This window comes from Drosophila albomicans, chromosome 2L (genome assembly GCF_009650485.2).
Source record: "Drosophila albomicans strain 15112-1751.03 chromosome 2L, ASM965048v2, whole genome shotgun sequence".
Taxonomy (NCBI): domain Eukaryota; kingdom Metazoa; phylum Arthropoda; class Insecta; order Diptera; family Drosophilidae; genus Drosophila; species Drosophila albomicans.
Window position 1 is genome coordinate 30,021,784 of NC_047628.2, and position 20,761 is coordinate 30,042,544.

Here is a 20,761-nt window from a genome sequence, read left to right on the forward strand (position 1 = left end):
ATTGACGAGTGGGGTGTGAACGAGCTACAGCTGTTCGCTTTGTTTATTCTTTGTGCTTGTGCGTGCTGTGCACTCCCGCTCTGCAACCTGCTGCTCGTTTCTGTTCGCCTGGTATTTCGTTGGCAAAAGTTTGAGAAACTTCAGCGTCCAGCCGAGTTCAAAAAAAGCAAAACGCATTTATGGCGCGAGCAGATGGATTTATTGTTATGGCGGGCATGTTAGAGTAAACATTTAACAAATGGTTCAACAATGCTGTAGCTTGTTTATTATGTGTGTAATTTGAATTATTGATTTTTTCGACTAGAATTGAGTTCACCATATTAACTGATTGACAAAATCCAATTTGAATACTCAGATTCGGTTGTATTTCAAAATTAAGAAAAGGTGTTTTGATTTGCCAAGAAATTTATCGCTTAAAGAAAAATAGTCATTGCTAATGCTAATCCTTTAAATCGGGAGGCTCGCTGAGAATTTATAAGATTTAATTTTTGGTTTTTTTTTATTTAAAATGTATGTATTTGTGAGTATTGAAGCTCAGGGTGCAATAAAACTGCAAAATTTAACAGAGAAAATCGATGACACATGTTTAAATAAGAAGTATATATGTGTATGTTTGTACATATGTAAGTGGTTGTCTAGTTTGTTGCTCTTAACCTAAAATTTGTATGGCTTCCATTGGTTGTAGTCACTTGTTTGCAGGTTTTTTAATTCAGTTGGTCAGAGGTATTTCATCATACGCCGCGAGTTCCGTAAGAACAATGAAGTTTATTGGTCTTCTGTTGGTAGTGTCCACTCTTATTGGAGTTGGAAATACTCTCAGCTTCACGGTGACATCCAGAATCTATATGGATGTTAAGCAAAACAAGCAGAAATTGGGTCGCATTACTTTCGGCTTGTTTGGGAAACTGGCCCCTAAGACCGTGGCCAACTTCCGACACATTTGCTTGCGTGGCATTAATGGGACGAGCTATGTTGGTGCAAGATTTCATAGGATCGTAGATCGGTTTCTGGTGCAGGGCGGCGATATTATCAACGGAGATGGCACAGGTAGCATAAGCATATATGGCGACTACTTCGAAGATGAGCAAAAGGCGATGAGTGTGGAGCATAATCGACCTGGTTACCTAGGAATGGCAAATCGAGGACCAAATACAAATGGTTGCCAGTTTTATGTAACCACGGTGGGAGCTAAGTGGCTAGATGGCAAGCACACAGTGTTTGGCAAAGTGTTGGAGGGCATGGATACAGTGTACGCCATTGAAGATGTAAGTGCTGCAGTCGATGAATGTGTTTTGATGATTTGTGGTTAAATAGTCTGTCCGCTTGGTAAACAGGTGAAAACGGATACAGATGACTTTCCTATTGAGCCAGTGACGATATCAAATTGCGGCGAGCTTCCCACAGAGCCATTTGAGTTCTATCCCGATGACTTCAATATACTGGGCTGGGTGAAAGCAGCGGGTTTGCCTGTGACTAGCTCATTCCTCGTCCTGCTAATTTTTCACTACTTCTTTCGCCAGCTCAATATGTATTGCTGACGGCTGCTGATGAAGCGTATTTTTGTTGTTTTATTTTAGCACATATAAATTTAACACATTAATAACTGCAGCACATCAGGTTCAATAAAAATCAATTGTTGTTCACGCTGAGATCACGCCTCGTAGTAGAATGGGCAGCGTGGGTCCCATGTGTAGCTGGAATACCATATAAAATTGTATTAAACATGCAGTTGAAAATATATACTGCGTTATCTTACATCAATGTAAATGTAGTCGACTATACGCTGATCGCGTTCGTAGTACTTTGACTCGGGCTTAAATAGTCCAACTAGTTTAATTTCGACGCCAGAAAAATTTGAGTGATACGCGGTAAATACTTTTGCAAGTATGAAATGGTGCTTTTGGTCTGGATAAACCGAGGGATTCAAACTGTTGTAATACTCCTCGATCATGCGACGATCTCTGTCTGTCAAGACGCGCTGATGTCTCGTCAACTTATCAAAGTCGAAAGAGTGTGCGTGATTCAGTCTGGGACTCTTTGACGCGTCAAGAAGCCGTTCCCACATGTTTCGATAACCCTTGTCAAAGAATTCGGGCGCGTTGCACTTCTCCGCCCAGTAGGTGAACTGCTTGTCAGGTCTGAAAGAGCAACAGTCTAAAATCATAATGCTTAAAATAGATAAATGAATGCTTACTGATTTTCCACATGGAAATCAACGTAGAGTCCAGGCACCTTGACAGCTGTGCGTGCAGATGCGATTAGTTTGCCTGGTCCAAAGAAATGCAGTCGCAATTCGAATCGCCTTAGCGTATTAAGGGTGAGGGGCCCCAAGTCCAGAACATAGGCAAGTTGTTCACATGGCAAAGGCTGCACAGTGAAATGCTTGACATTTGAAGCCTTGTAGGCTTGGGTTTTGTGCAGACTAATGTACTTATTATACACCTTCTGATGGATATCGTATAGCTCCGGATTGATTCGCAGTCGATGCAAGTAACGCTCCGTTACCAGCATCTGATTAAGTACAGTGGCATTCGGCAGTTCCTGATTGTTATTAACGAGCACATAGGTCTTTACCATCTGAAACAACCGATAATCGTGGTGACGTCTTTGTGCTGCTGACATATCCTCATCACTCTCCGATAGATGCGAGAAATCTATAGTAAAGGAGTCTTCCTGGTCGTCCTCTTCGCCACGAAGACCCATAATATCTCCATCGACCTCTGTGATGCTCTTGAATGTTTCGTAGTTGTAAATTTTGCGCATAAAAGAGTATTCCTCAAGTATTTCAGAACTGCTTTGTTCCACCTTGGGTAGTACTGTCGATATGTTCAAAATGGGCAGCACCCCTTGGCCACGCAGTCGGAAATAGCTGTTAGCACTGTTGTTGATCAGCACACCGAAGGAGCGCAGAAAGTTCTCGTTGAGTCCCAGTATGCCGTTAACTTTAATTTTATCAGCACCTAAAGATACGAGCTCTAGTTCTTCATCCTGCATAAGTTTCGCATATCCGTCAGTAAGTATTTTCTCCTTGCTCTCCGGCAGCATTGGCATAACCAGCAATTGTAGAGGATATTTGGTCACATTCGATATACGTATGATGGAGCTGAAGCTTTCGTACCAAGGCTGGAATGGGATACATTTATTATCTTTTAAAATTAAATGTAAATAATTAATCTCACCTTGATATTTAAGTAGATATTGTCCTTGTGGAATTTAATTTTCTGCGCCAAATTAACCAGTGTCACTGAAAAGTATTGACTCCGACCACCAACAATGTCCAGTTGGAACAGCGATTTGACCTCGTGTCCCCGGCGAATGTGTGGTAAATGAAGCAGACATGATTGATGTTGCAGCTTAGGTACAAGACCACACTTCTCATAGAAGTAAATGAAGCGATCGGAGAAACAATATTCTGAGGATGCCAATGACAACTCCTGGCTGGACTCAATGTTTAGATGGTCAAGTATTTCGTCAATTGTCTGACGAACAAAACTCGAAGAACTGTAAACATCGCTGTTATCGAGCAAAGCATCTACCTCGTCCATGCGTACAATAAAGCGCCGATTTGTTAGGTCGATTTCACTAATAATTTCGTCAATAATATCAAGTATAAGATGCCCAGTTTCTGTTTCCTTTTGAAGCTGACAGCGACATTGTTGGTAGCGTAATGTCATGTTAGACTCTTCCTCACAGGTAAAATTGTACTCGAGCGTAAGCAAAATCTGGGAGAGAACGTCGGCAACCAGATCTGCAGGATCGTCGTCGCCAACAAAGTTCTCGCTCACTTCGATGCGTTTCCATTTAAAGTTAGCTGAGGAGCAACCGTGGTTTATGATCTCGACGCAATCATCGAATGGTTGTCCTCGATCAAAGAGTACCAACTCCGGTTGGAGTATGTTGACTTCGGGTACTTGCACAGAGAGACGTAGGAGCAGAGGTTTTTGCATTTTTTTGACGGCAAGCACATTAATGCGTCCTTCAATTTGCCTGCAGTATAATTGTTTCAAGGCCGCCTTATTTAGTATCACCAGTATTTCTTTACGTTCCAGACTATTCAACGAGACCTTGATCTGCTTTTCAAAATTGTGCTCAAACAACTCCTTGATGCGAAAAGGACCTTGCGCCTCTAGCTCCACATTGTCTACAGCTAAATTAGTGTAGTTGATTAGATCGGCGGTTTCAATGTGGGAGCGTTCTTTCAAGGGCTGACTGGGTTTATAGTTGAATGCGAGCTGTTTGTGATCCCAACTAACATCACACTCCACAAAGGTTGCTTTGTATGTGTTCTTGATAACATTCTTACGCTGTGGATGTGTTACCTCAGTAATGTCCCACAGAAAATCACTGAAGAATTCTCCTTCCTCATAGCTGCTTATCAAAATCTCAATTTCCGCCTCCGAATTTGGTTGCATTTCCAAGAGTTTCGGAATAATTTCAAAGCGAGCGGTCAGCGGTTGATTGGTACATGCAGACGACTTGACTTTGGGATTATAGGTCTTCAAACGGGATATCGCCGCACGATACGTGAGCAGTCCTCGATTAAATACTTTTAGTTTGAATTTGTACTTGTATTTATGTGCATAGAAGTCCTCCTTGAGATCGGTAAAGAGCAGTCCGGCATCAAAGCCCTCTTCCATATTGCGATCAAAGTAAAAAGGAACTCCTTCCACTAGAAATGTGATGGGAATCTCCATAACATGATCGAACTGAAGATCAATGTAGAGTATATTGTGATACAGATCAGGATCAGTAAACATCGAGTCCATTGTTGTGTACATGCTCTGTCCAGTAGGCGCTAGCATTCCTCCTCGCACTGTTAGCGATTGAAACCGATCGTCTTTCTATAAATTAGAAATATTAATAGTCATAGAATAATTTGTTAGATTATTTGATTGCTTACTTACCAGCTTCATTGACAGCTTCGTGTTTGTCGGTGAGAAATTGTCAATGTAAAAGTGCACCTTATTTTTCTCGTAGACATGAACTCGCCGATGCACAAACATGGGCGTGATGCGAACTTCCGTTGGTAAAACGTTACCATACAAATGAAAGGGATAGGGATGTGGGTCGCCGACTATTTTCAATAAACCCGACAGCTTATTGTGGCCAACAATACGAAAAACGACAACACACTTGGCGATCACCTGCGACTTGGAGCCAATGTAAAACTTCCAAGTGCCATCACGAAAACTCATCTCATTTGGCTAGAAGAATGGATATAATTGATGAGTTTCGAAAAGGCAAGACTGGCAGTAAATAAACGGTTACTTACAATGACATCAAAGTGCAAGAAGCCTCCTACTGATGATACGTTGGAAAATAGCATATTAAAATTGTATTCCTCTCCAGCATAGATAGTCAGTTCGGTTAGGTTAACAATGTTGTACCATTCAATCTCTGGTGTCGAGCAATTGTACTCGAACCACAGCTTAGAGCAAAGGTATTCCGATTTGATAAGAGTCTTCTGGTGATCCTCGCTTGACTCAGAGTCCCCAGGCGGCATCGTCGGGCAAATACGCACAGTAAGCGATCGATGGAAATATCCAACTCGATTGGGTATTATCAATATGGTTATGCTGCGTCCGGTATTGGGACGCAGGTATATGATCTCATTATCGCAGTACACTTCATTGGGATCGCTTGGTATGCCATTCCAGTCCATGAAGATGAAGTTGTTGTGCTTTTGGAAAATGCTAAAGTAGTTTGTCTCCAAGAGATTCTGTAGCGCCTCCTGAATAACGCGTTTGTCTGTTTCCGATTTGTCAAAGACTTTTTGCTTCTTGAGGTCCTTCAGCAGACGACTGGCCATGGCCGGAACAGGCTCTGATGTAGAGTTTAATAATTATATAGATTTTGATAATTATTAGAATATAAAATATGTTACCCATAACTTCCTCTTCAAATTCCGAGCTGTATTCCGACTCATTGACGACGTAAGATTTTTCTGATAATAAATCATTCTCAATTGACGACAAGCGAGCATCAAGCGTCAAGTCAACATCCTCTAGGATGTCCTCATGAGCTCGCTGCAGTTCCTTGATGGGATCTCGCACAGTAATAGGCAGAATTTTGCTCGAGTCTCGAATATTAAATATTAAGGGCTGCTCCTCGCCATCCTCAGTTGCATGAACTTGAAGGGTAATGGGAACAGCCAGCGGATTCATGAGAAGCATAAAACGCTTCTGGGGCACTGCAAACGGTACAGTTCCAAACTCAACGAGTTGCGGAAAAGTGCGCAGCTGTACATTTTGTCCAGTGCCTCTGCGATGTTTGGCAGATGTTAGTCAGAATGGTGACAATTTACAATAGTTAGGTTACTTGATCGACACATGGTAATACATGCCGTTCTCCACCTTGAAGCGCAGTGTAATGTTGAAACGGGCGGGCGCAATGACAAAGAGCGACAAATGGAACACGCCACGATTACAGGGCTCCAAAACGAATCCTTCAGCGGGCGTCATTCGCAATCCACAAAGCTCGGGCTCCAGACAATCCTTGTACTTAACTTTGGCATTCACGTCTGTAATATAAGTGAGACTTTAATTGTGATTCAATTATAATTTCACTTACAAACCATCTACGTTTAGAACTTTGATGTAGGCACAGTGCTCCTCTCCCAAGTAGATTTTGCGAAAATCAATTGTCTTCGGAAACATTTCGATTTCAATGCCGCTAATTTCGCCATCAGTTAGAACATAATGTGTCTGCATGCAATCGAATGAATCAGTGAAGCAAAAGTTAATCCTGGTGCGCTGAAAGTACGGTGGATCCTGGTCATCTGGAAAAGGCTTTTCTTCATCGTAAAAGGGTCGAAATGTGAGCGCAATCTCGTGGGACGAAAAAGCTTCGATAACATCAGGCACTTCTAAATGAAAGTGTTTGGCAGCGTCGTCGTTATAAACAATCGTTTGGGCCTGATTCTCATCATCGAAGTCGTACATCAATATGCTGTGCATGCTAATAGCTTCCTCAAACATATTATTGGAGAATCTCGACATGGAGTTGGCTTCAGCCTGATCATCTAGCTCGACATGGAATTGATGTTTCATTTTGACTGCATGGGGACTCTCGTTGCAAACAATTATGGAGCGTGAAGATTCCTCATTGAATTTGGAGCGCCCAAAATGCACATAGCCTTTATTCATATATACACCCATTGACCTGGGAGTGTATTCGAATATCACAAGTCTGGGAGGAGCTGCAAAAAGGAATATTAATGATGAAGTCTCTGATAGAGAGATTTTCACTATCTTACACATTCCGAACTTAATGTTAAAGAATCCTTTGTAATCCTGCAGTTTCTTCGGTTCAAATGTTATAAGCAATTTTACGTAATCCTCTGCCTGCACGGTGTAGTTATTTAAGTAGTTAAGCTTGAGACCTTTATAGCTACTGCAAGTGGGAAATAAAAGTAATTTTTTATACGTCCTTAAGTTGCAAGTCAATTTTAAAACTTACTTTCTGTACTTTATTGAGATTGGCTCTTTGGTAGGATTGTAGATGATAGTTTCATAATAGCTCTTATTCTTGGGCACTGTCGACGGAAGTACCATATGTTCGCAGATAGAGGCTTCTGTCAACACGCTTACCACTAATTAATAATATAAATAAATTGTAATAATCAAATATTTATATGTGTAAGAAGTTCTATTGCTAATTACCAATAATGGGCACTTCGAATATGATGTTTGGGTGAAAGCTGTGGATGAATATGTGACGACGGCGGTTGATGTTTTTGGAGGATGTACACCGCATGTTGATCCTTACATTAAGAACTTTGTCTGTCTGTACATAACGATTAAGTTCGTGTTGATCAATGGACACACATGTGTCTGTTGGACTGTCCGTGCTGAATTCTAGAAGTCGCGGGAACTGCACCACACTCGATGTTAAAATAACTTTAGTAATAAATCAAATGATAATTGTAAAAAACAACTTACCAGTGCATTATTGCGAATCGATAAGTTCAAGGTATAAGGTGTATTACTTCGGAATGGTCGCTTCAGTATAAACAATCGTGGTGCAATGTGCAGCGTGTCGATCATGTTCGCATATTCGTTAAAGTCTGCAATCGAAAGTTTAATTGGCTATGAATCGAAATGGATTTGGGATAATTGCTACTTACATTCTTTAAAAATGCAGCAACTACCCAGCTTGGAATGTGAGGCTGGATTCGATCCTGCTTTGGCATCGGATGCTGATGGTTGCAATGCCGAAGCGGACTCCACATGTGACAGGTCTTCCAGTCCCCCCTGTTGAGGCGGGGGCGTATTCTCTTCATGTGCGCTGCAATTCTGGGATGTATGTGGTTCGTAGTGCCGGCAATACGTAGACATTTTTATTTCATTTATGTTGAAAGTATAAACAAATACTTCAAAATTCGTTTTTTGTAGCAGTTGACAAGTTTAAATATATTACTTGTAAAGTTTGCTATCAACAATACATTTTTCTTTTCAATCCGCTTGCACACTGACAAAATAGACTGCCAAAATTCTACTGCGCAATAAGTTTTTGCATAGCGGTTGCGTGGGAGAAAGAAAGAGACAGAGCTGAATGCATGGCGCTAGACACGTATGAATTCATACAAGCATTACCCTCACTCACACACTCATACTCACACTTCACAGAAAGACGCATGTTAAAAGGAACTAAATGAATCACATTGTATTTCTCAAGCGAAGACTGGAAAAGGTGTTTAGTTGTGATCTGTTTTATTCTGTTAAAATTTCATAAACGACATAACTGACTGCCAAAATTCGACTGCGCAATAGGTTTTTGCATAGCGGTTGCGTGGGAGAAAGAAAGAGAAAGAGCTGACTGCATGGCGTTAGACACGTATGAATTCTTACATTACAGGAAAGGAACTAAATAAAAAGATTTTGTTAAAGCAAAAGAGAAAAAGTGTTTAGTTGTGATCTGTTTTGTTATTACACTCTGTTAAAACGACATTAACAGTTTTCTGCAAGCTCTGTTAAAAAGAGACATTTGGTTCTGTTAGTTGCACTGTTCACAGATTTGGTACATCTGTGCAGGGACAAGCTTGTACCGAAAGTGTACCGAAATTGCCACACTTATACCAAAAATGGGACATTTTGTTTCACTTGGGACAGTCAAAAGTTATTTTCATGTATTTTTATGTACATATGTATATAAATTATGTCTATTGATTTTTATTTATTCGTAATAATATTATTATGCATAGTATAAATCGAATTTAAATTAAAAAATAATAAACTTATTGAAGTTGGAAATGTTCTATTTTAATTTAATTGTCTACTGTTGGCCACAGGCCGAGAAGTTTCTTCGGGAAAATAACTTATGTACGTCATATAGTACTATCAGGACACACATACTCAAGTTTTGGCAAGGAGCAGCCAGAGTCAGTGATACGCCCCGTTGTTGTTTGGCAAAACAATTTCAATTTGGCAGAAAAGCAGCGCTGCGTGTGACCGACAACATGTCGAACGTGTCGAACGTAAGCAGAAGACAACTGGCGACGGAGTTGGAGAGAGAGAGAGACAGAGACGGAGACAAATCTATCGTTGCTGGCCTCACAGAAGCCATATACAGTGCGTTCCAAACATTTAGTACAACTTGCAAATGTCGTTTAATTTAGAAGCATAAAAATGTCTTTAGATAAAATGTAATATTACCAGATAGTAGCTTCTGTAAATATATATTAAAATGTTCACTTAAACTTCTAAGTACAAAATGTCTTAAAGGTGTGAAACGCACTGTAAGTCAAGTGCAGTTGGCAGCGCAGTGGCAGAGACGGCAGCAGAGACAGACGCAGAGCTGCCAATGCACAACAAAGTCGTTTGGCAGCCTTATTTATTTGATCTGTTCGCTCTCTCGCTCTCTCTCTCCCTCTCTTTATCTCTGTGCATTTGGCAAAAGGCAAAATGTCCTGCCTTTTGTGCAAAATTAATGATATGGCCAGGCTTAGAGTTGGGGGTCATCGACGTGCGGTTTGGTTTAGGTTGCCTCAACTCGTCTCGGTTCGGTTCGGTTCGCTTCGACTATTGCCCATTTTTATTGTCAACGGACACAAGTGCACAAAATCAAGTAAAAAACTGCCCCCAAAAAGATGTGCAGCCAGCAACCAGCAACCAGCAATCGACAAGCGGCCACTGGCAACGGGCAACCGGCAACCCGTAACCAACAACCGCAAAACGAACAAAGAAAATTGAAATGAAAAGGGGTAGTAAAAAGAGGAATGAAAGGATGTGCAGATGGCAAACTATTTTGCATGTGTTTCCCCCCATTTGTTCTTTCATTTGTTTGTGCGCCCCAAAAGTGGGCGAATCGCATTCTCATCCCCATTCTCATCCGCATTCTCATGTCCGTCGAAGGGCTTTGTGTGTTTATTATCGCTGGCAAAGCGCTTATAAATCACGCCACTTCACATGCACGAACAGCAACCGCCGCATCGAGGGGCACAGATAATGGAAGCCCATTGCCCACTGTCTATTGTCCACTGCCCACTGTTCACACATGTCAGACCCTCAAAATATTACGTATACGTTGTTCAATGGAGACCCAGAAAAAGCAAGACAGAAAACTGCTATGAAGCAATAGGAAATGATGGAAATGAGGATTCGTCATCGCACAGTTTTATTAACAAATTAGCGAACAAGTTTTCAAGAGGAGTCAATTGTGTTTTATGTGATGTTGCAGCAGCACTCAATTGAGTGCTAAGAAGCCCAGCCATGAAGATGCTATCGACCCGCAAATGAACTAGTTGTTAGTAGTAGTAAGGTAAGTTAAAGGCGCACTTTCAATGCCAGAAGAAAGAAATAAAGAGCCAGGAGCTAGCAGAGCGGTTTTTATATGGCTCGGCTTATGTGGTCCTTACGACTGTAAAGTGGCAATTCTTTAACAATTTATGTTGCCAAACCAAAGTCGAAGCAAGTGGAGGCGAGTCGAGTGTGGTCTGTGTCCTCTGTGGCTGCAACAGCTGACGCCAGCTGAGCTTTTCTTTTTGTGTGTGTGTATGTGTGTGTGTGTGTGGAGTGTGCACACGCATAGAGCGAGGTTGAAGGGTTCGCTTTTTATTTTGTTGGACCGTCGGCTGTGAAATTTTCGTGAATTTATGAGCACTTGAGAGCAGGCGCCATCGTCATAGCCAACGGCTGCGCAGCGATGTCCTCAACGACATCCCCATTGCCATTTTACCATTGCGACTTTGTTGGCCTAATATAAATTTCAACTTGAACAACAACAGCAGCTGAAGCAGCAGAAGCAGAAGCAAGGGGTCGAGGTCGATGTTGGGCATCGCCCGGCAACATTTTAATGCGCGTCGCGGTAATTTTTTTTCTCGTGCTTGCGGCCAAGTATTTGCGCTCGTAAATCGTAGACTGTGGACTCTAGACTAGAGACTGGAAACTGGAGACTAGAGAGAGACTCGAGACGCAGACCCTTTGCCGTCGCATAAAAATTAGTTTACGTGGCACATAATTTTACATTAATTTCATTTGAAATGACCCAGCAAAGCACACAGACTGAGGCTCGATGCCAACCAAGTTGAGGACACGGCCTTGAAGTGTCTCACTCGCTGCAGTTGCCACCCACTCGACCGCAGAGTGAAAGGAGGACGAGAAGGACGAGGAGGAGGAGCACACGCTTTGCCAAAAACCACTTTGCCACATTTTAAAGTATCTGTCACATAAAATACACACAGACTGCTTTTGCCTGTGGCCACAAGAGGGGGAACAGAGAAGGGAAGGGAACGAGTGCAAGCTGAAAACAAAATGCAACAAAATATTTTGTTTTTCCTCAGCGCAGAAAAAAAAAGAAGAAGCAAGGAAAGCGAAACAAAAACAAACACAAATGCTTATAAAATGATAAGTTGTGTGTTTCCAGCAAGACGTCGACGTTGACGTGGCAGTGAAGTCAAGTGAAATGTATGAGCAACTGAATAAGCCAGAGCGGCCAGAGCAAGAAGCAGCAGCAACCACTGGCAACAACCACAACAACTTACTATCAACAAGAAAAACAGATGCAGCAACATTATCGTTGTCAACGTCAGCGTCGATGTGCTGAGGAAATATTTTGTGTGAAATTATTGCAACAGCAGCATCAAGACAACGAGACCACAAAATACAACAATGGAAAAAGTGCAGCATAAATATTAAAGTGCAAAGCACAAGAGTTACGGGGCGTATGCGCAACGTAATGAACTGGGAAGCTGCCAATGTGGCAGTTCAGCTAATTTGCGTGACAAATTGCTTAGACTGAACCGCATTGGCACTGGCAAATGGCCAGTTGATGTCAGTCAGCTAATATAAATGAAAACTCATTAAAAATTTACAACTGATTGACTGCACAATGTTGAAATGTTCAGTGCTCAGTGTTGGGTGATATTTGGCCAACCATTTCTGACAGAGTTGCACGCAAAGGGACGTGCCCGTGTTGTCAAATGATCCATGCATCCATGCAGCAGCAGCGGTCATATGCTACACAAAACACAGGCGGCAACCAACTAACCCAACCCAACGCAATCCAACCTGCTGCCCATTGAATGCCCATTGCAATTTATGCTAATGCTCGTTAGTGAAATCAAACAGCAGCAGCAACAGCAGCAGTAGTGAAACAATTGTGCAAACAACAGGGCCGTAAAGCAAACTACGTGTACAATCGACAGACGGGGAGAGCGACGCGTTGGCCTGACGGACAGAAGCGTTGCAGCTGTCGGTTGCACAAAATATTGACGCATATATTGCCAGTGACAATTAATCTGCTAATTGCCAATTTAAGCACGTAAACCAAACACAGGCAACATCGCCAACAGAACGGAGCATCGACTGCAGCATCAGGGGTGTGGCACACACACACACACACACATAGCACACACAGTTGGTCAGTTCCGAGTAACTCTCTGGCAGTTATGGGCTGCCCAACGATTTGAAAAGTATACGAGAATTGCGATTGCAACTGAAACTGAAACTGCAACTGCAACTGAAACTGCTTTTGATTTGTCGCTTGAGCAATGCGAATGACATTCGAGCACTTCTCTACGTAATTAGAGCTAATGAAAGTCAACAGAGACTCGTTGCGAGAGTGGCCCACAGTGCGTATGAATAATCAGGAAACAAACTCGTAAATACATAAATTAGTTTTGTTGTTGACACGCCGATTTGATTTACGGATCCGATGATGTCGTTCTCGTTGACGACGTGCCAGCATCATCTCTCTCCGGATGTGAAATTCAAACCCGTACCCCCTCCGTACCCATCACCCCCCACCTACACCCGCATCCGCATCCAAATTCAAGGGCTGAGCTGCTGAGCACAATGGAAGTCTAATGAACACCACTGATGATGCCTTGCCTCCTGTTTGCATTGAGCTGAGCTGAACTGAGCTGAGCTGAGAGTGTGCTCTGAATTTTCACTATATTTTTGCAATATTGTAAACTTTGAGGCGTCGCAAGAGGCGTGGCAAGGGGTGCGCTGGCTTCACAGCTAAATGCACATCATTGTTGCTGGCATTTGCCTTGGTTTTTTTATTCAATTTTGTTGGGTAAAAAGGGAAAATTGCCGCAGCTCATTAAATTTAAGCAATGGCCAACCAGAGTAAAAGAGATATCAAGAGAGGGAGAGCGAGAGAGAGAGAGGGGGGGGGGGGGAGACAGCAAAAAGTAAAACCACAAAATCCTTTTGCGCTTGCCTTTTGGCAGCAATTGAAACACAAAGAGCGTCATTGTCATCTCCGTCGACGTCATTTACCACATTCAAAATGTCATTAAAAGCATACTAAAATTAATTTGTAGCAATTAGTTGCAAATTGCAAGAAAGCAAAAGAAAACCAGAACGAGAATGAGAACGACAACGAAAACAAAGCAAGCCAGCGAAGAAGAAAAGAAAAGCACGAGCCAAAGGGCCAGAGTTTTCCGCTTCGGTTTCCCCGCTTTTCCCTGTGCGTCGTCCAGCTGGAAATTGCTCAACATTTTTATGTGTTTTTGTGCATTTAGAAAACTGTCTATAGAAACGCTGAGTAAAATCATAAAAACTCGCTGGCAATTGCGCTTTATGCGGCCTCAAGTGGAGAGGGGGGAGGGGAGAGTGGGGAAGCAAGTCTAGTTGAGCATAAATAAATGCTGTGTTATTTTTGGCAATTATTTTCACATTCGAGTGTCTGTCCCTCCGACAGAGCTCATTTGTAATTTGCAGCCGGGAAATGCTTGAATGGTGCTCAGCTGTTGCTGTTGTTGTTGTTGCTATTATTCTTGTTGTTGTTATGCGACTGACGCCATTAATTAGCCAGCTATGTTGTCGGCCTCCGTCAGCAAGCAGCGCCAAGGAGCGATAGACATCTTGGTGCCAGCATTTGTCTTGACAAGCAGCGTTTTGGGGCAGCGCAAAAGAGGACTCTTTATATATATGGAATGGGTTTGCTATAGCATTATAGCTATAGCTATGACTATGGAATAATCGCCTCGAGAATTGGAGTTGGAGATGGAGTATGACACATGTTGTCAGCGTGCCCATCTTTCTGGCTCTGGCTCTGGTTCTGGTTCTGGTTCTACTATTTTCGCCGCTAATTGGAAAATGTCACAATTTATTTTATTTTTATGTTTAATTGGATTCTGCTTGGGCAAAGTTTTTGCCCCAGGCTACGCAATAGCAGGGAATAGGAGTGAGAGAGAGAGGACATGCTCGTCGCCTAGGTACGACGCATGATAATTTTCTTAATTTGCGCGCCTTGATGAGCAGCCAGATAGATGTGGGCGGAGTTTGAGAGGAGACGAAATGAGCAGGGAAGCGACAGAGTAATGTGTGAGAACCGAAACTTTTTCCATTTTCCTGATGGCATGTGTACGTGTAAAAGTTTTGCTCCACTACTACTTCCACTACAGAGGAAGCAAGCTCACTAGCAAGGACGACAAGGACAACGACAACGATGACTCTTCAAAGGTGCAAATAAAGTAAATTATTAGTTTCTCTTTCTTTTTGCCACTCGCTGCTGCTGCTTCAGTTGCTTTAGTTGCTTCAGTTGCTGATGCTTCTCTACTTGTGGATTTCCGCTTCAATTACTTGCGCTGCTCGCATAAATTTCATTTGACAAACTTATTTGGTAGTTTTAGCAAGGTACACAGAGACATACACACACACAAACACACACACGGATACACACATATGTTGTGCTCATGGACAAATTAAGAACTTTGGCAATTGCTTGCCTAAAAATGTCAAATTCAAGTTAGTTTCATTACTTAAACTTTTCTCTCTCATTACTTTAACAATCTTTGTGCTGCTTGGGCAGTGAAATGTTCCATTTCCATTTTGGGAATAATTGTATTAATAAAATTCTATATTTATGCTAAAGCATGAGAGCGTGTTCCATATGTGCTAAGCTAAAGCTTTGCTTTGAAATCAAGACGTCTTTAAGTATAACTTCTCAGGCATATAAATAAATCACGTTGTCTGCAGATAAAAAGCTTTATTGGCTTCATTTAGACAGCAAGTGAGACCAGAAACGGGAGCTGAAGGAGCAACAGGAGGAACAGCAGCCGCAGCAGCAGCATTGGCTTAATGAGATATGCGTTACGTATACGCCACATAGGCAGCGACCAGAGTAGGCGCCCTGTGCTACAGTGCGCATAATAAATTTTCATTTTAATGACTTAACGCATAAAAACAAGAGCAGCAACAGCAACAGCAACAAAAACAACAACAACACGAGCCACAGCAACAATGCACACAGGTTTACAGGTGTTGTTGTTTTTATTACCATTTTGAGTTCGTCCTTTGTTTTGCTAGATGTGTGTGTACGTGTGTGTGTTTGTTGTTTGCGTACATATTTCTTTACTTCATTTGTTACGCATTTTGCCTCCCTCTCCTTCCCCCTCAGGCGACCGTTGCTTCAGTTGCCCAAGAGGCTTCACGTAAATGTGTTGGCAAAACATTTTTATGATGACGTGCTAAAGGGATCTCTCAGTGCTCGTGGCTCTCCCACACTCTCCCCTCCACCTTTTTCCCCTTCTCCACCTCTCGTTCCGCTGCTGTCACGACTTTGGCGCTTTGCAGCAAAAAGTTAATTAGAAATTATGCTCGAGCTGCTATAATACAGCACACACGAGACAACAGTAACAACAGTAACAACAGCAAAAGCAAAAGCAACAGCAACATGCACACAACACCTTTGGGTTATTAGACATATATTCTTGAATACGCTCGCACTCTCGCACTCACACTCACATTCGCATTCATATTCATACTCACTCAGGAACAGCAGGTTAGACACACGTTTGCTGCATTAAAGCTAAGGCTAATTAATGCCACTTTTGATGCGTGCTCAGGAGAAGCGTGTCACGCTTTAAAGTGTGAGCACGGACGGATGTGTCTTTAATTGTCCATTCCGGACTTGAGATTTCCTCGAGATTATGACACATAACGTATGGCACAGCATGCAACAAAAACTCAAGTCATATTTACATAGCTCTGAAAGCAAATAAACAGAAATTCAATAGTAAATTTATTCTGTTTTCAAATTGTACATAATTAAATAACCAAATTATTTTGAATTCTCGAAGAGTCTTAGTTGTGTTTCATAATTTCAACATCAATTATATATTTCAAATAAAAATGTTAACGAATATGTCGCGGAATATGTAATGCAGAGGTCTAAGATTCTAGTTCTGGTAGAATACAATTGAGAATTTTGGCTTTGTGTGGCTTTTTATGCGTTGCTAGGTCTGGTCACTCTTCTCTTCTGAGACGTGGCGTGAGGCAGACACGTGCAAGCGATCAACTCACAAAAAGGAATATGCAAAGAAACCGTTATATAGTTTTGTTTCTGTCGCACTGCTATTTCAAACTTCACAGCTTTACGTACATACATACATACATACATATGTATGTATATTACAAATTTAGCAAATATGTATGAGCAGAAATTATAACATATTCTTTAGCTATTTACCAATAAATTGTAAATAGCTGTAAGTCTCCAACATATGTATGTACATATGTACATATGTACATATATACATACATACATACATATGTATATATATTTATTAAGTTCAAGCTGCAGTCACGACATTTTGCCGTCTCTAGTTGAACGCAACTAAACTGTACTGCACCGTTGTTGTGTATTGTTTTGGTTTTGAATTCTTTGGCTGCGATTCGCCAGCGAGGCTATAACCACGGCCAGTGCTATTTCGCACTCACTGTGTTGCCGGCACAAAGCCAGGCATAAATCCTCGACATTGCCACGCCTTGAATGGCTCTGCTGCTGCTGTTGTTGTAGCTGCTGTCATTGTCACTTGGCCCGGCGAAAATATGACAAAACTTATACACACAAACAGCTTTAGACTTGGAGGAATAGCGGGGAAGGGGGCTTAAATCTAAATTAAAAATTTTGCACAACGCAAAAATCAGCGATAAAGGAAAAATAATCACAAGACAGACAAAGAATGAAGCAGCGTAAAAGCAACAAAGAAAGCGAGCTCTGTGGGCGGACATTTCGCAAGGGAAATATAATATTCGCAGTCAATTTTCTTTTATGTGTAGCACACTCACACTCATGCACATATGTATGTAAGTATACGCACACACATACACACTTGTGACACGTGGACTGCTTTCATTTTTATAGCACTAAACATATTCTCTACTTGGCATATGTTTTTGCTATTTTTTCTACGCCATGTTTTGAATGTGCAATTATTCGCCAGAATTCGCGACAATAGCCAGAAAGAGAAAGAGGAAGAGATGGAGATAGAGAGGGTGAGGGAGAATCCTGCAAACAAAACTTGCATAGTCAGGCCATTTCGCTAGCTTCATAGGTATGTATGTATGTAAATATGCCTGTGTGTATTTTTAATACATTTACTTTATGCCAAAGATGCACAACAAAAACAAAAGCAAAAACAAAAACAAAAAAGGAGGCAACACAAAAAATATAGCATTGTGGCCTTATCAGCAAACACATCAAGAGTGTTTTGCTCGATGGCACATTGGGGAGCAACTCCACAAGCACCAGATGAGCGAGGTGGAGTGTGTATGTGTGTGTTTCCTCTGTGTTTGTGTGTGTGTGACAGTGACTAATAAAAGCGCTCGAATGGCCATCGACCGCCCCCTCAACTCCTTTCGCTCCGCTGCTGAAAAAGCAATATAATAGTCAAGCAGCGGCGCGCGTGTAATATGCATACAATATTTTCATTTTGCCGCTTTATTTTTTCACAGTTTTCATTTGTTACTGCAGAAACACACACACACACATACATATGTAAAAGTACAAATGCAGTACGAAGAGATACCCTGTTACTTACGATCAAATTATGATTAATATTGTTGCTTTCTACACATTGTATTGTTTAGCGATGATATGAAAATAAATGATATAAAATTATGTAAGTGCGAAAAAGATATTGCTACAAATTGAAAATATGTACTTGAAAGTATAAGAGTAGGCGGCGGATCAAGATGATAGTGTGAGGTGACCTGTTTAGTGGGCGTGGTCAGACAGATAAGCTTCGTAAAGATCAGTTGTGACTGAGTCTTAGCCTAAAGCCTAAAGCTTCTTATAATGAGTTGTAAAAAAGACAATGCCAAAAATTTGTATGTATGTGTGTCAAGTGTATGTGTGTGTGTTTGACTAGGCGGCGGACCAAGATATTAATGTGGACGGACCTTCTAAATGGGCGTGGTCAAGCACTAGAGCTTCACAAAGGCTGCCTACCTTAGATGTGAATGTCGTCCTCAACAGTTGTACAACTTCTACTCAACAGTTGAGATTCTCATCAAGGCATTGCAGATGATCGTTAAAAATGACTTGCCAAAAATTTAAAGAAAAGGCTTCCAAATGCATGCCTATATGTTTGACTAGGCGGCGGACCGAGACATTGGAGTGGGCGGATCTTCGAAGTGGGCGTGGTCGGACGGCGAAGCTTCAGAAAGATTACTTAGCTGAGATTGATAAGTGTGAGTGTGTTTGTGTGCGCTTCTAATAAACTGCTGTTAAATAGATATGTAGAGTAGCAGGGCATTAACAGAGTAAGCCGCTGTTAATCAATTTATGCACAAGTGCGAAAAAGTCGATGCCAAAAATTTTGAAGAAAGCCTTCCAAATGCATACCAATGTGTTTGATTAGACGGCGGACCAAGATATTAGTGTGGGCAGATTTAATAAGTGGGCATGGTTTGGCAGGAGGGCTTTACAAAGAATTCTTAACAGTTGTGCAGTTCTTACTCAAGAGTTGCGCAGAATTTCAATGCAAAGCATGTTATCTATTGTCCGAGAAAATCGCTTTCCAGAAAATATGTACATACATATGTACATGTAGAAGAAAGTACATATGTATGTATAAATGAGTGGAGCTAGGCGGCGGACCAACCAATTAGTATGGGCGTGGTTAAACGGCAGAGCTTCAGAAAGATTTCTCAGCTGAGGTGTGCTTGTGTGACTGTATGTGCGATAAAGCGTTGCTGCTAATGATAAGAAAGTTATGATTTGATTTGTCGTACGCGATCGAATTTTAAACTCTTGCAAATGTTTGAACTTAATTAATTGACAATAAAGATTCACTTATTATAAAGGAAACTGAAATTATTACATAGATCTCTACAGATCTCTGCTATATTATACAACCCCTTGTAAGTTATTTTCAATGGGTATAAAATAACAACAAATGCCACTGCGCTGCTGTTATCTTATTTTCTCGACTCTCGCTCGTTTGTTCATACAATCATCCTATATGGCCCTTGGCATGAATACACATACATACATACGAATATACAGAAGCACACTCACACGGTTACAGACGTCCATATACTGACGGCAAATAAACTGCTCATAAAGCACAAAAAATTGGTAAAAACAACAACAGCAAAGGCGTAAGAGACTAGTTGTGGTGATAGCAAGTGACTCGAGGGGGCCCGATTGTGTTTTATTCGTAGACAATATACAAGTTTTCTTCCAGTCCCGTCATGTGTAGACACAAGATGCGAAAAGACTTTCTCACTTCGTTTTGCCGTATATGCGGAACTGATTATCTACAAGACTCGTCGAGTATAAATTCTTGCCAAAGGGAAATTTAAATTTCCCTCGGCTGCGCTGGCGGAATTTGTACTCGACGTTTCTTGTAGAAAATATGTGGTGCAGCTCTTGCCGAAAATCTGTGCTTAGATTCTAGTGCGTAGTTCGGAATATGCAAAATAAAAATACGCTCAAAAATATATGCAGTAAATAAAATGTTTATTGTACTTCAAATTAAATGTATTTAAACTAAAACAATGAGTACTTAAAATTATATATTATCTAAACAGTTTTACTTATAACTAAATAAACTAATAGCTAAAAGAAAAAACTAATTTATTTCGCCGTTTTCTATATTCTTCGCCATGGACAATGCATTGTAGTTTCTATTTTTGTCATCCAACATAGCTCTTTCGTGGTCCTTAAAACTGTAAATATAAATACAAATATATTTCTTAATTTAAATCAGATTAGAATAGAAGTTTAAAAGTATTAACAACTTACCTCTTATTGTTTTATAAAAGACGCGCAGGAAAAAATCAACTTTCTTGTTCAGCACTCACAAAACAAATGACGCATGATACACAAAATTGCACATGTTCGAGAAAAGTAGGCGTTAGGGAAATTACGCGTTGCGCTAAGAGGGCGCGTACACCAGACTCAATGCAAGAAGCATTCTACAAGACGAGTCATCTAACGATCTGCAGAAAATTCTTGCACATGTTCGAGAAAAGTAGGCGTTAGGGAAATTACGCGTTGCGCTAAGAGGGCGCGTACACCA

General features: G+C 41.2%; 2 protein-coding genes across 5 annotated transcripts in view; one reads left to right on the forward strand and one right to left on the reverse strand.

Annotated features, from left to right (window-relative positions):
* The first annotated feature begins 684 nt into the window (after positions 1-684).
* On the forward strand, positions 685-1,649 carry LOC117565954 (peptidyl-prolyl cis-trans isomerase, rhodopsin-specific isozyme). Its single transcript, XM_034245343.2, has 2 exons — positions 685-1,265; positions 1,335-1,649. Exons 1-2 carry the CDS (start codon positions 759-761, stop codon positions 1,536-1,538), a joined length of 711 nt encoding a protein of 236 aa, XP_034101234.1. The 5' UTR covers positions 685-758; the 3' UTR covers positions 1,539-1,649.
* LOC117565950 (uncharacterized) overlaps positions 1,553-20,761 on the reverse strand; it is a 48,300-nt gene continuing 29,091 nt past the window's right edge. Inside the window, exons 1-15 of one of the 4 annotated variants that reach the window (XM_052001963.1) lie at positions 8,619-8,745; positions 8,126-8,294; positions 7,941-8,065; positions 7,662-7,872; positions 7,459-7,591; positions 7,256-7,392; positions 6,575-7,198; positions 6,319-6,520; positions 5,885-6,261; positions 5,273-5,823; positions 4,905-5,204; positions 3,180-4,841; positions 2,195-3,123; positions 1,757-2,138; positions 1,553-1,694 (exon numbers count right to left, since the gene is read on the reverse strand). In XM_052001963.1, coding sequence (XP_051857923.1) covers positions 1,641-1,694; positions 1,757-2,138; positions 2,195-3,123; positions 3,180-4,841; positions 4,905-5,204; positions 5,273-5,823; positions 5,885-6,261; positions 6,319-6,520; positions 6,575-7,198; positions 7,256-7,392; positions 7,459-7,591; positions 7,662-7,872; positions 7,941-8,045 — 5,667 coding nt within the window. In that variant the 5' untranslated portion in view covers positions 8,046-8,065; positions 8,126-8,294; positions 8,619-8,745 and the 3' untranslated portion in view covers positions 1,553-1,640. Of the gene's footprint in view, positions 1,695-1,756; positions 2,139-2,194; positions 3,124-3,179; positions 4,842-4,904; positions 5,205-5,272; positions 5,824-5,884; positions 6,262-6,318; positions 6,521-6,574; positions 7,199-7,255; positions 7,393-7,458; positions 7,592-7,661; positions 7,883-7,940; positions 8,066-8,125; positions 8,599-8,618; positions 8,746-20,761 lie in introns of those variants that run through there. The other 3 variants (XM_034245338.2, XM_034245337.2, XM_034245339.2) reach the window with 3 other exon arrangements.

What these genes read in the sequence shown, in the direction of transcription:
- LOC117565954 (XM_034245343.2), top strand. Translation starts at nt 759, where the DNA reads ATGAAGTTTATTGGTCTTCTGTTGGTAGTGTCCACTCTTATTGGAGTT. An exon ending in CAGTGTACGCCATTGAAGAT is followed by an intron (nt 1,266 to 1,334) that starts GTAAGTGCTGCA and finishes CTTGGTAAACAG; the next exon opens with GTGAAAACGGATACAGATGA.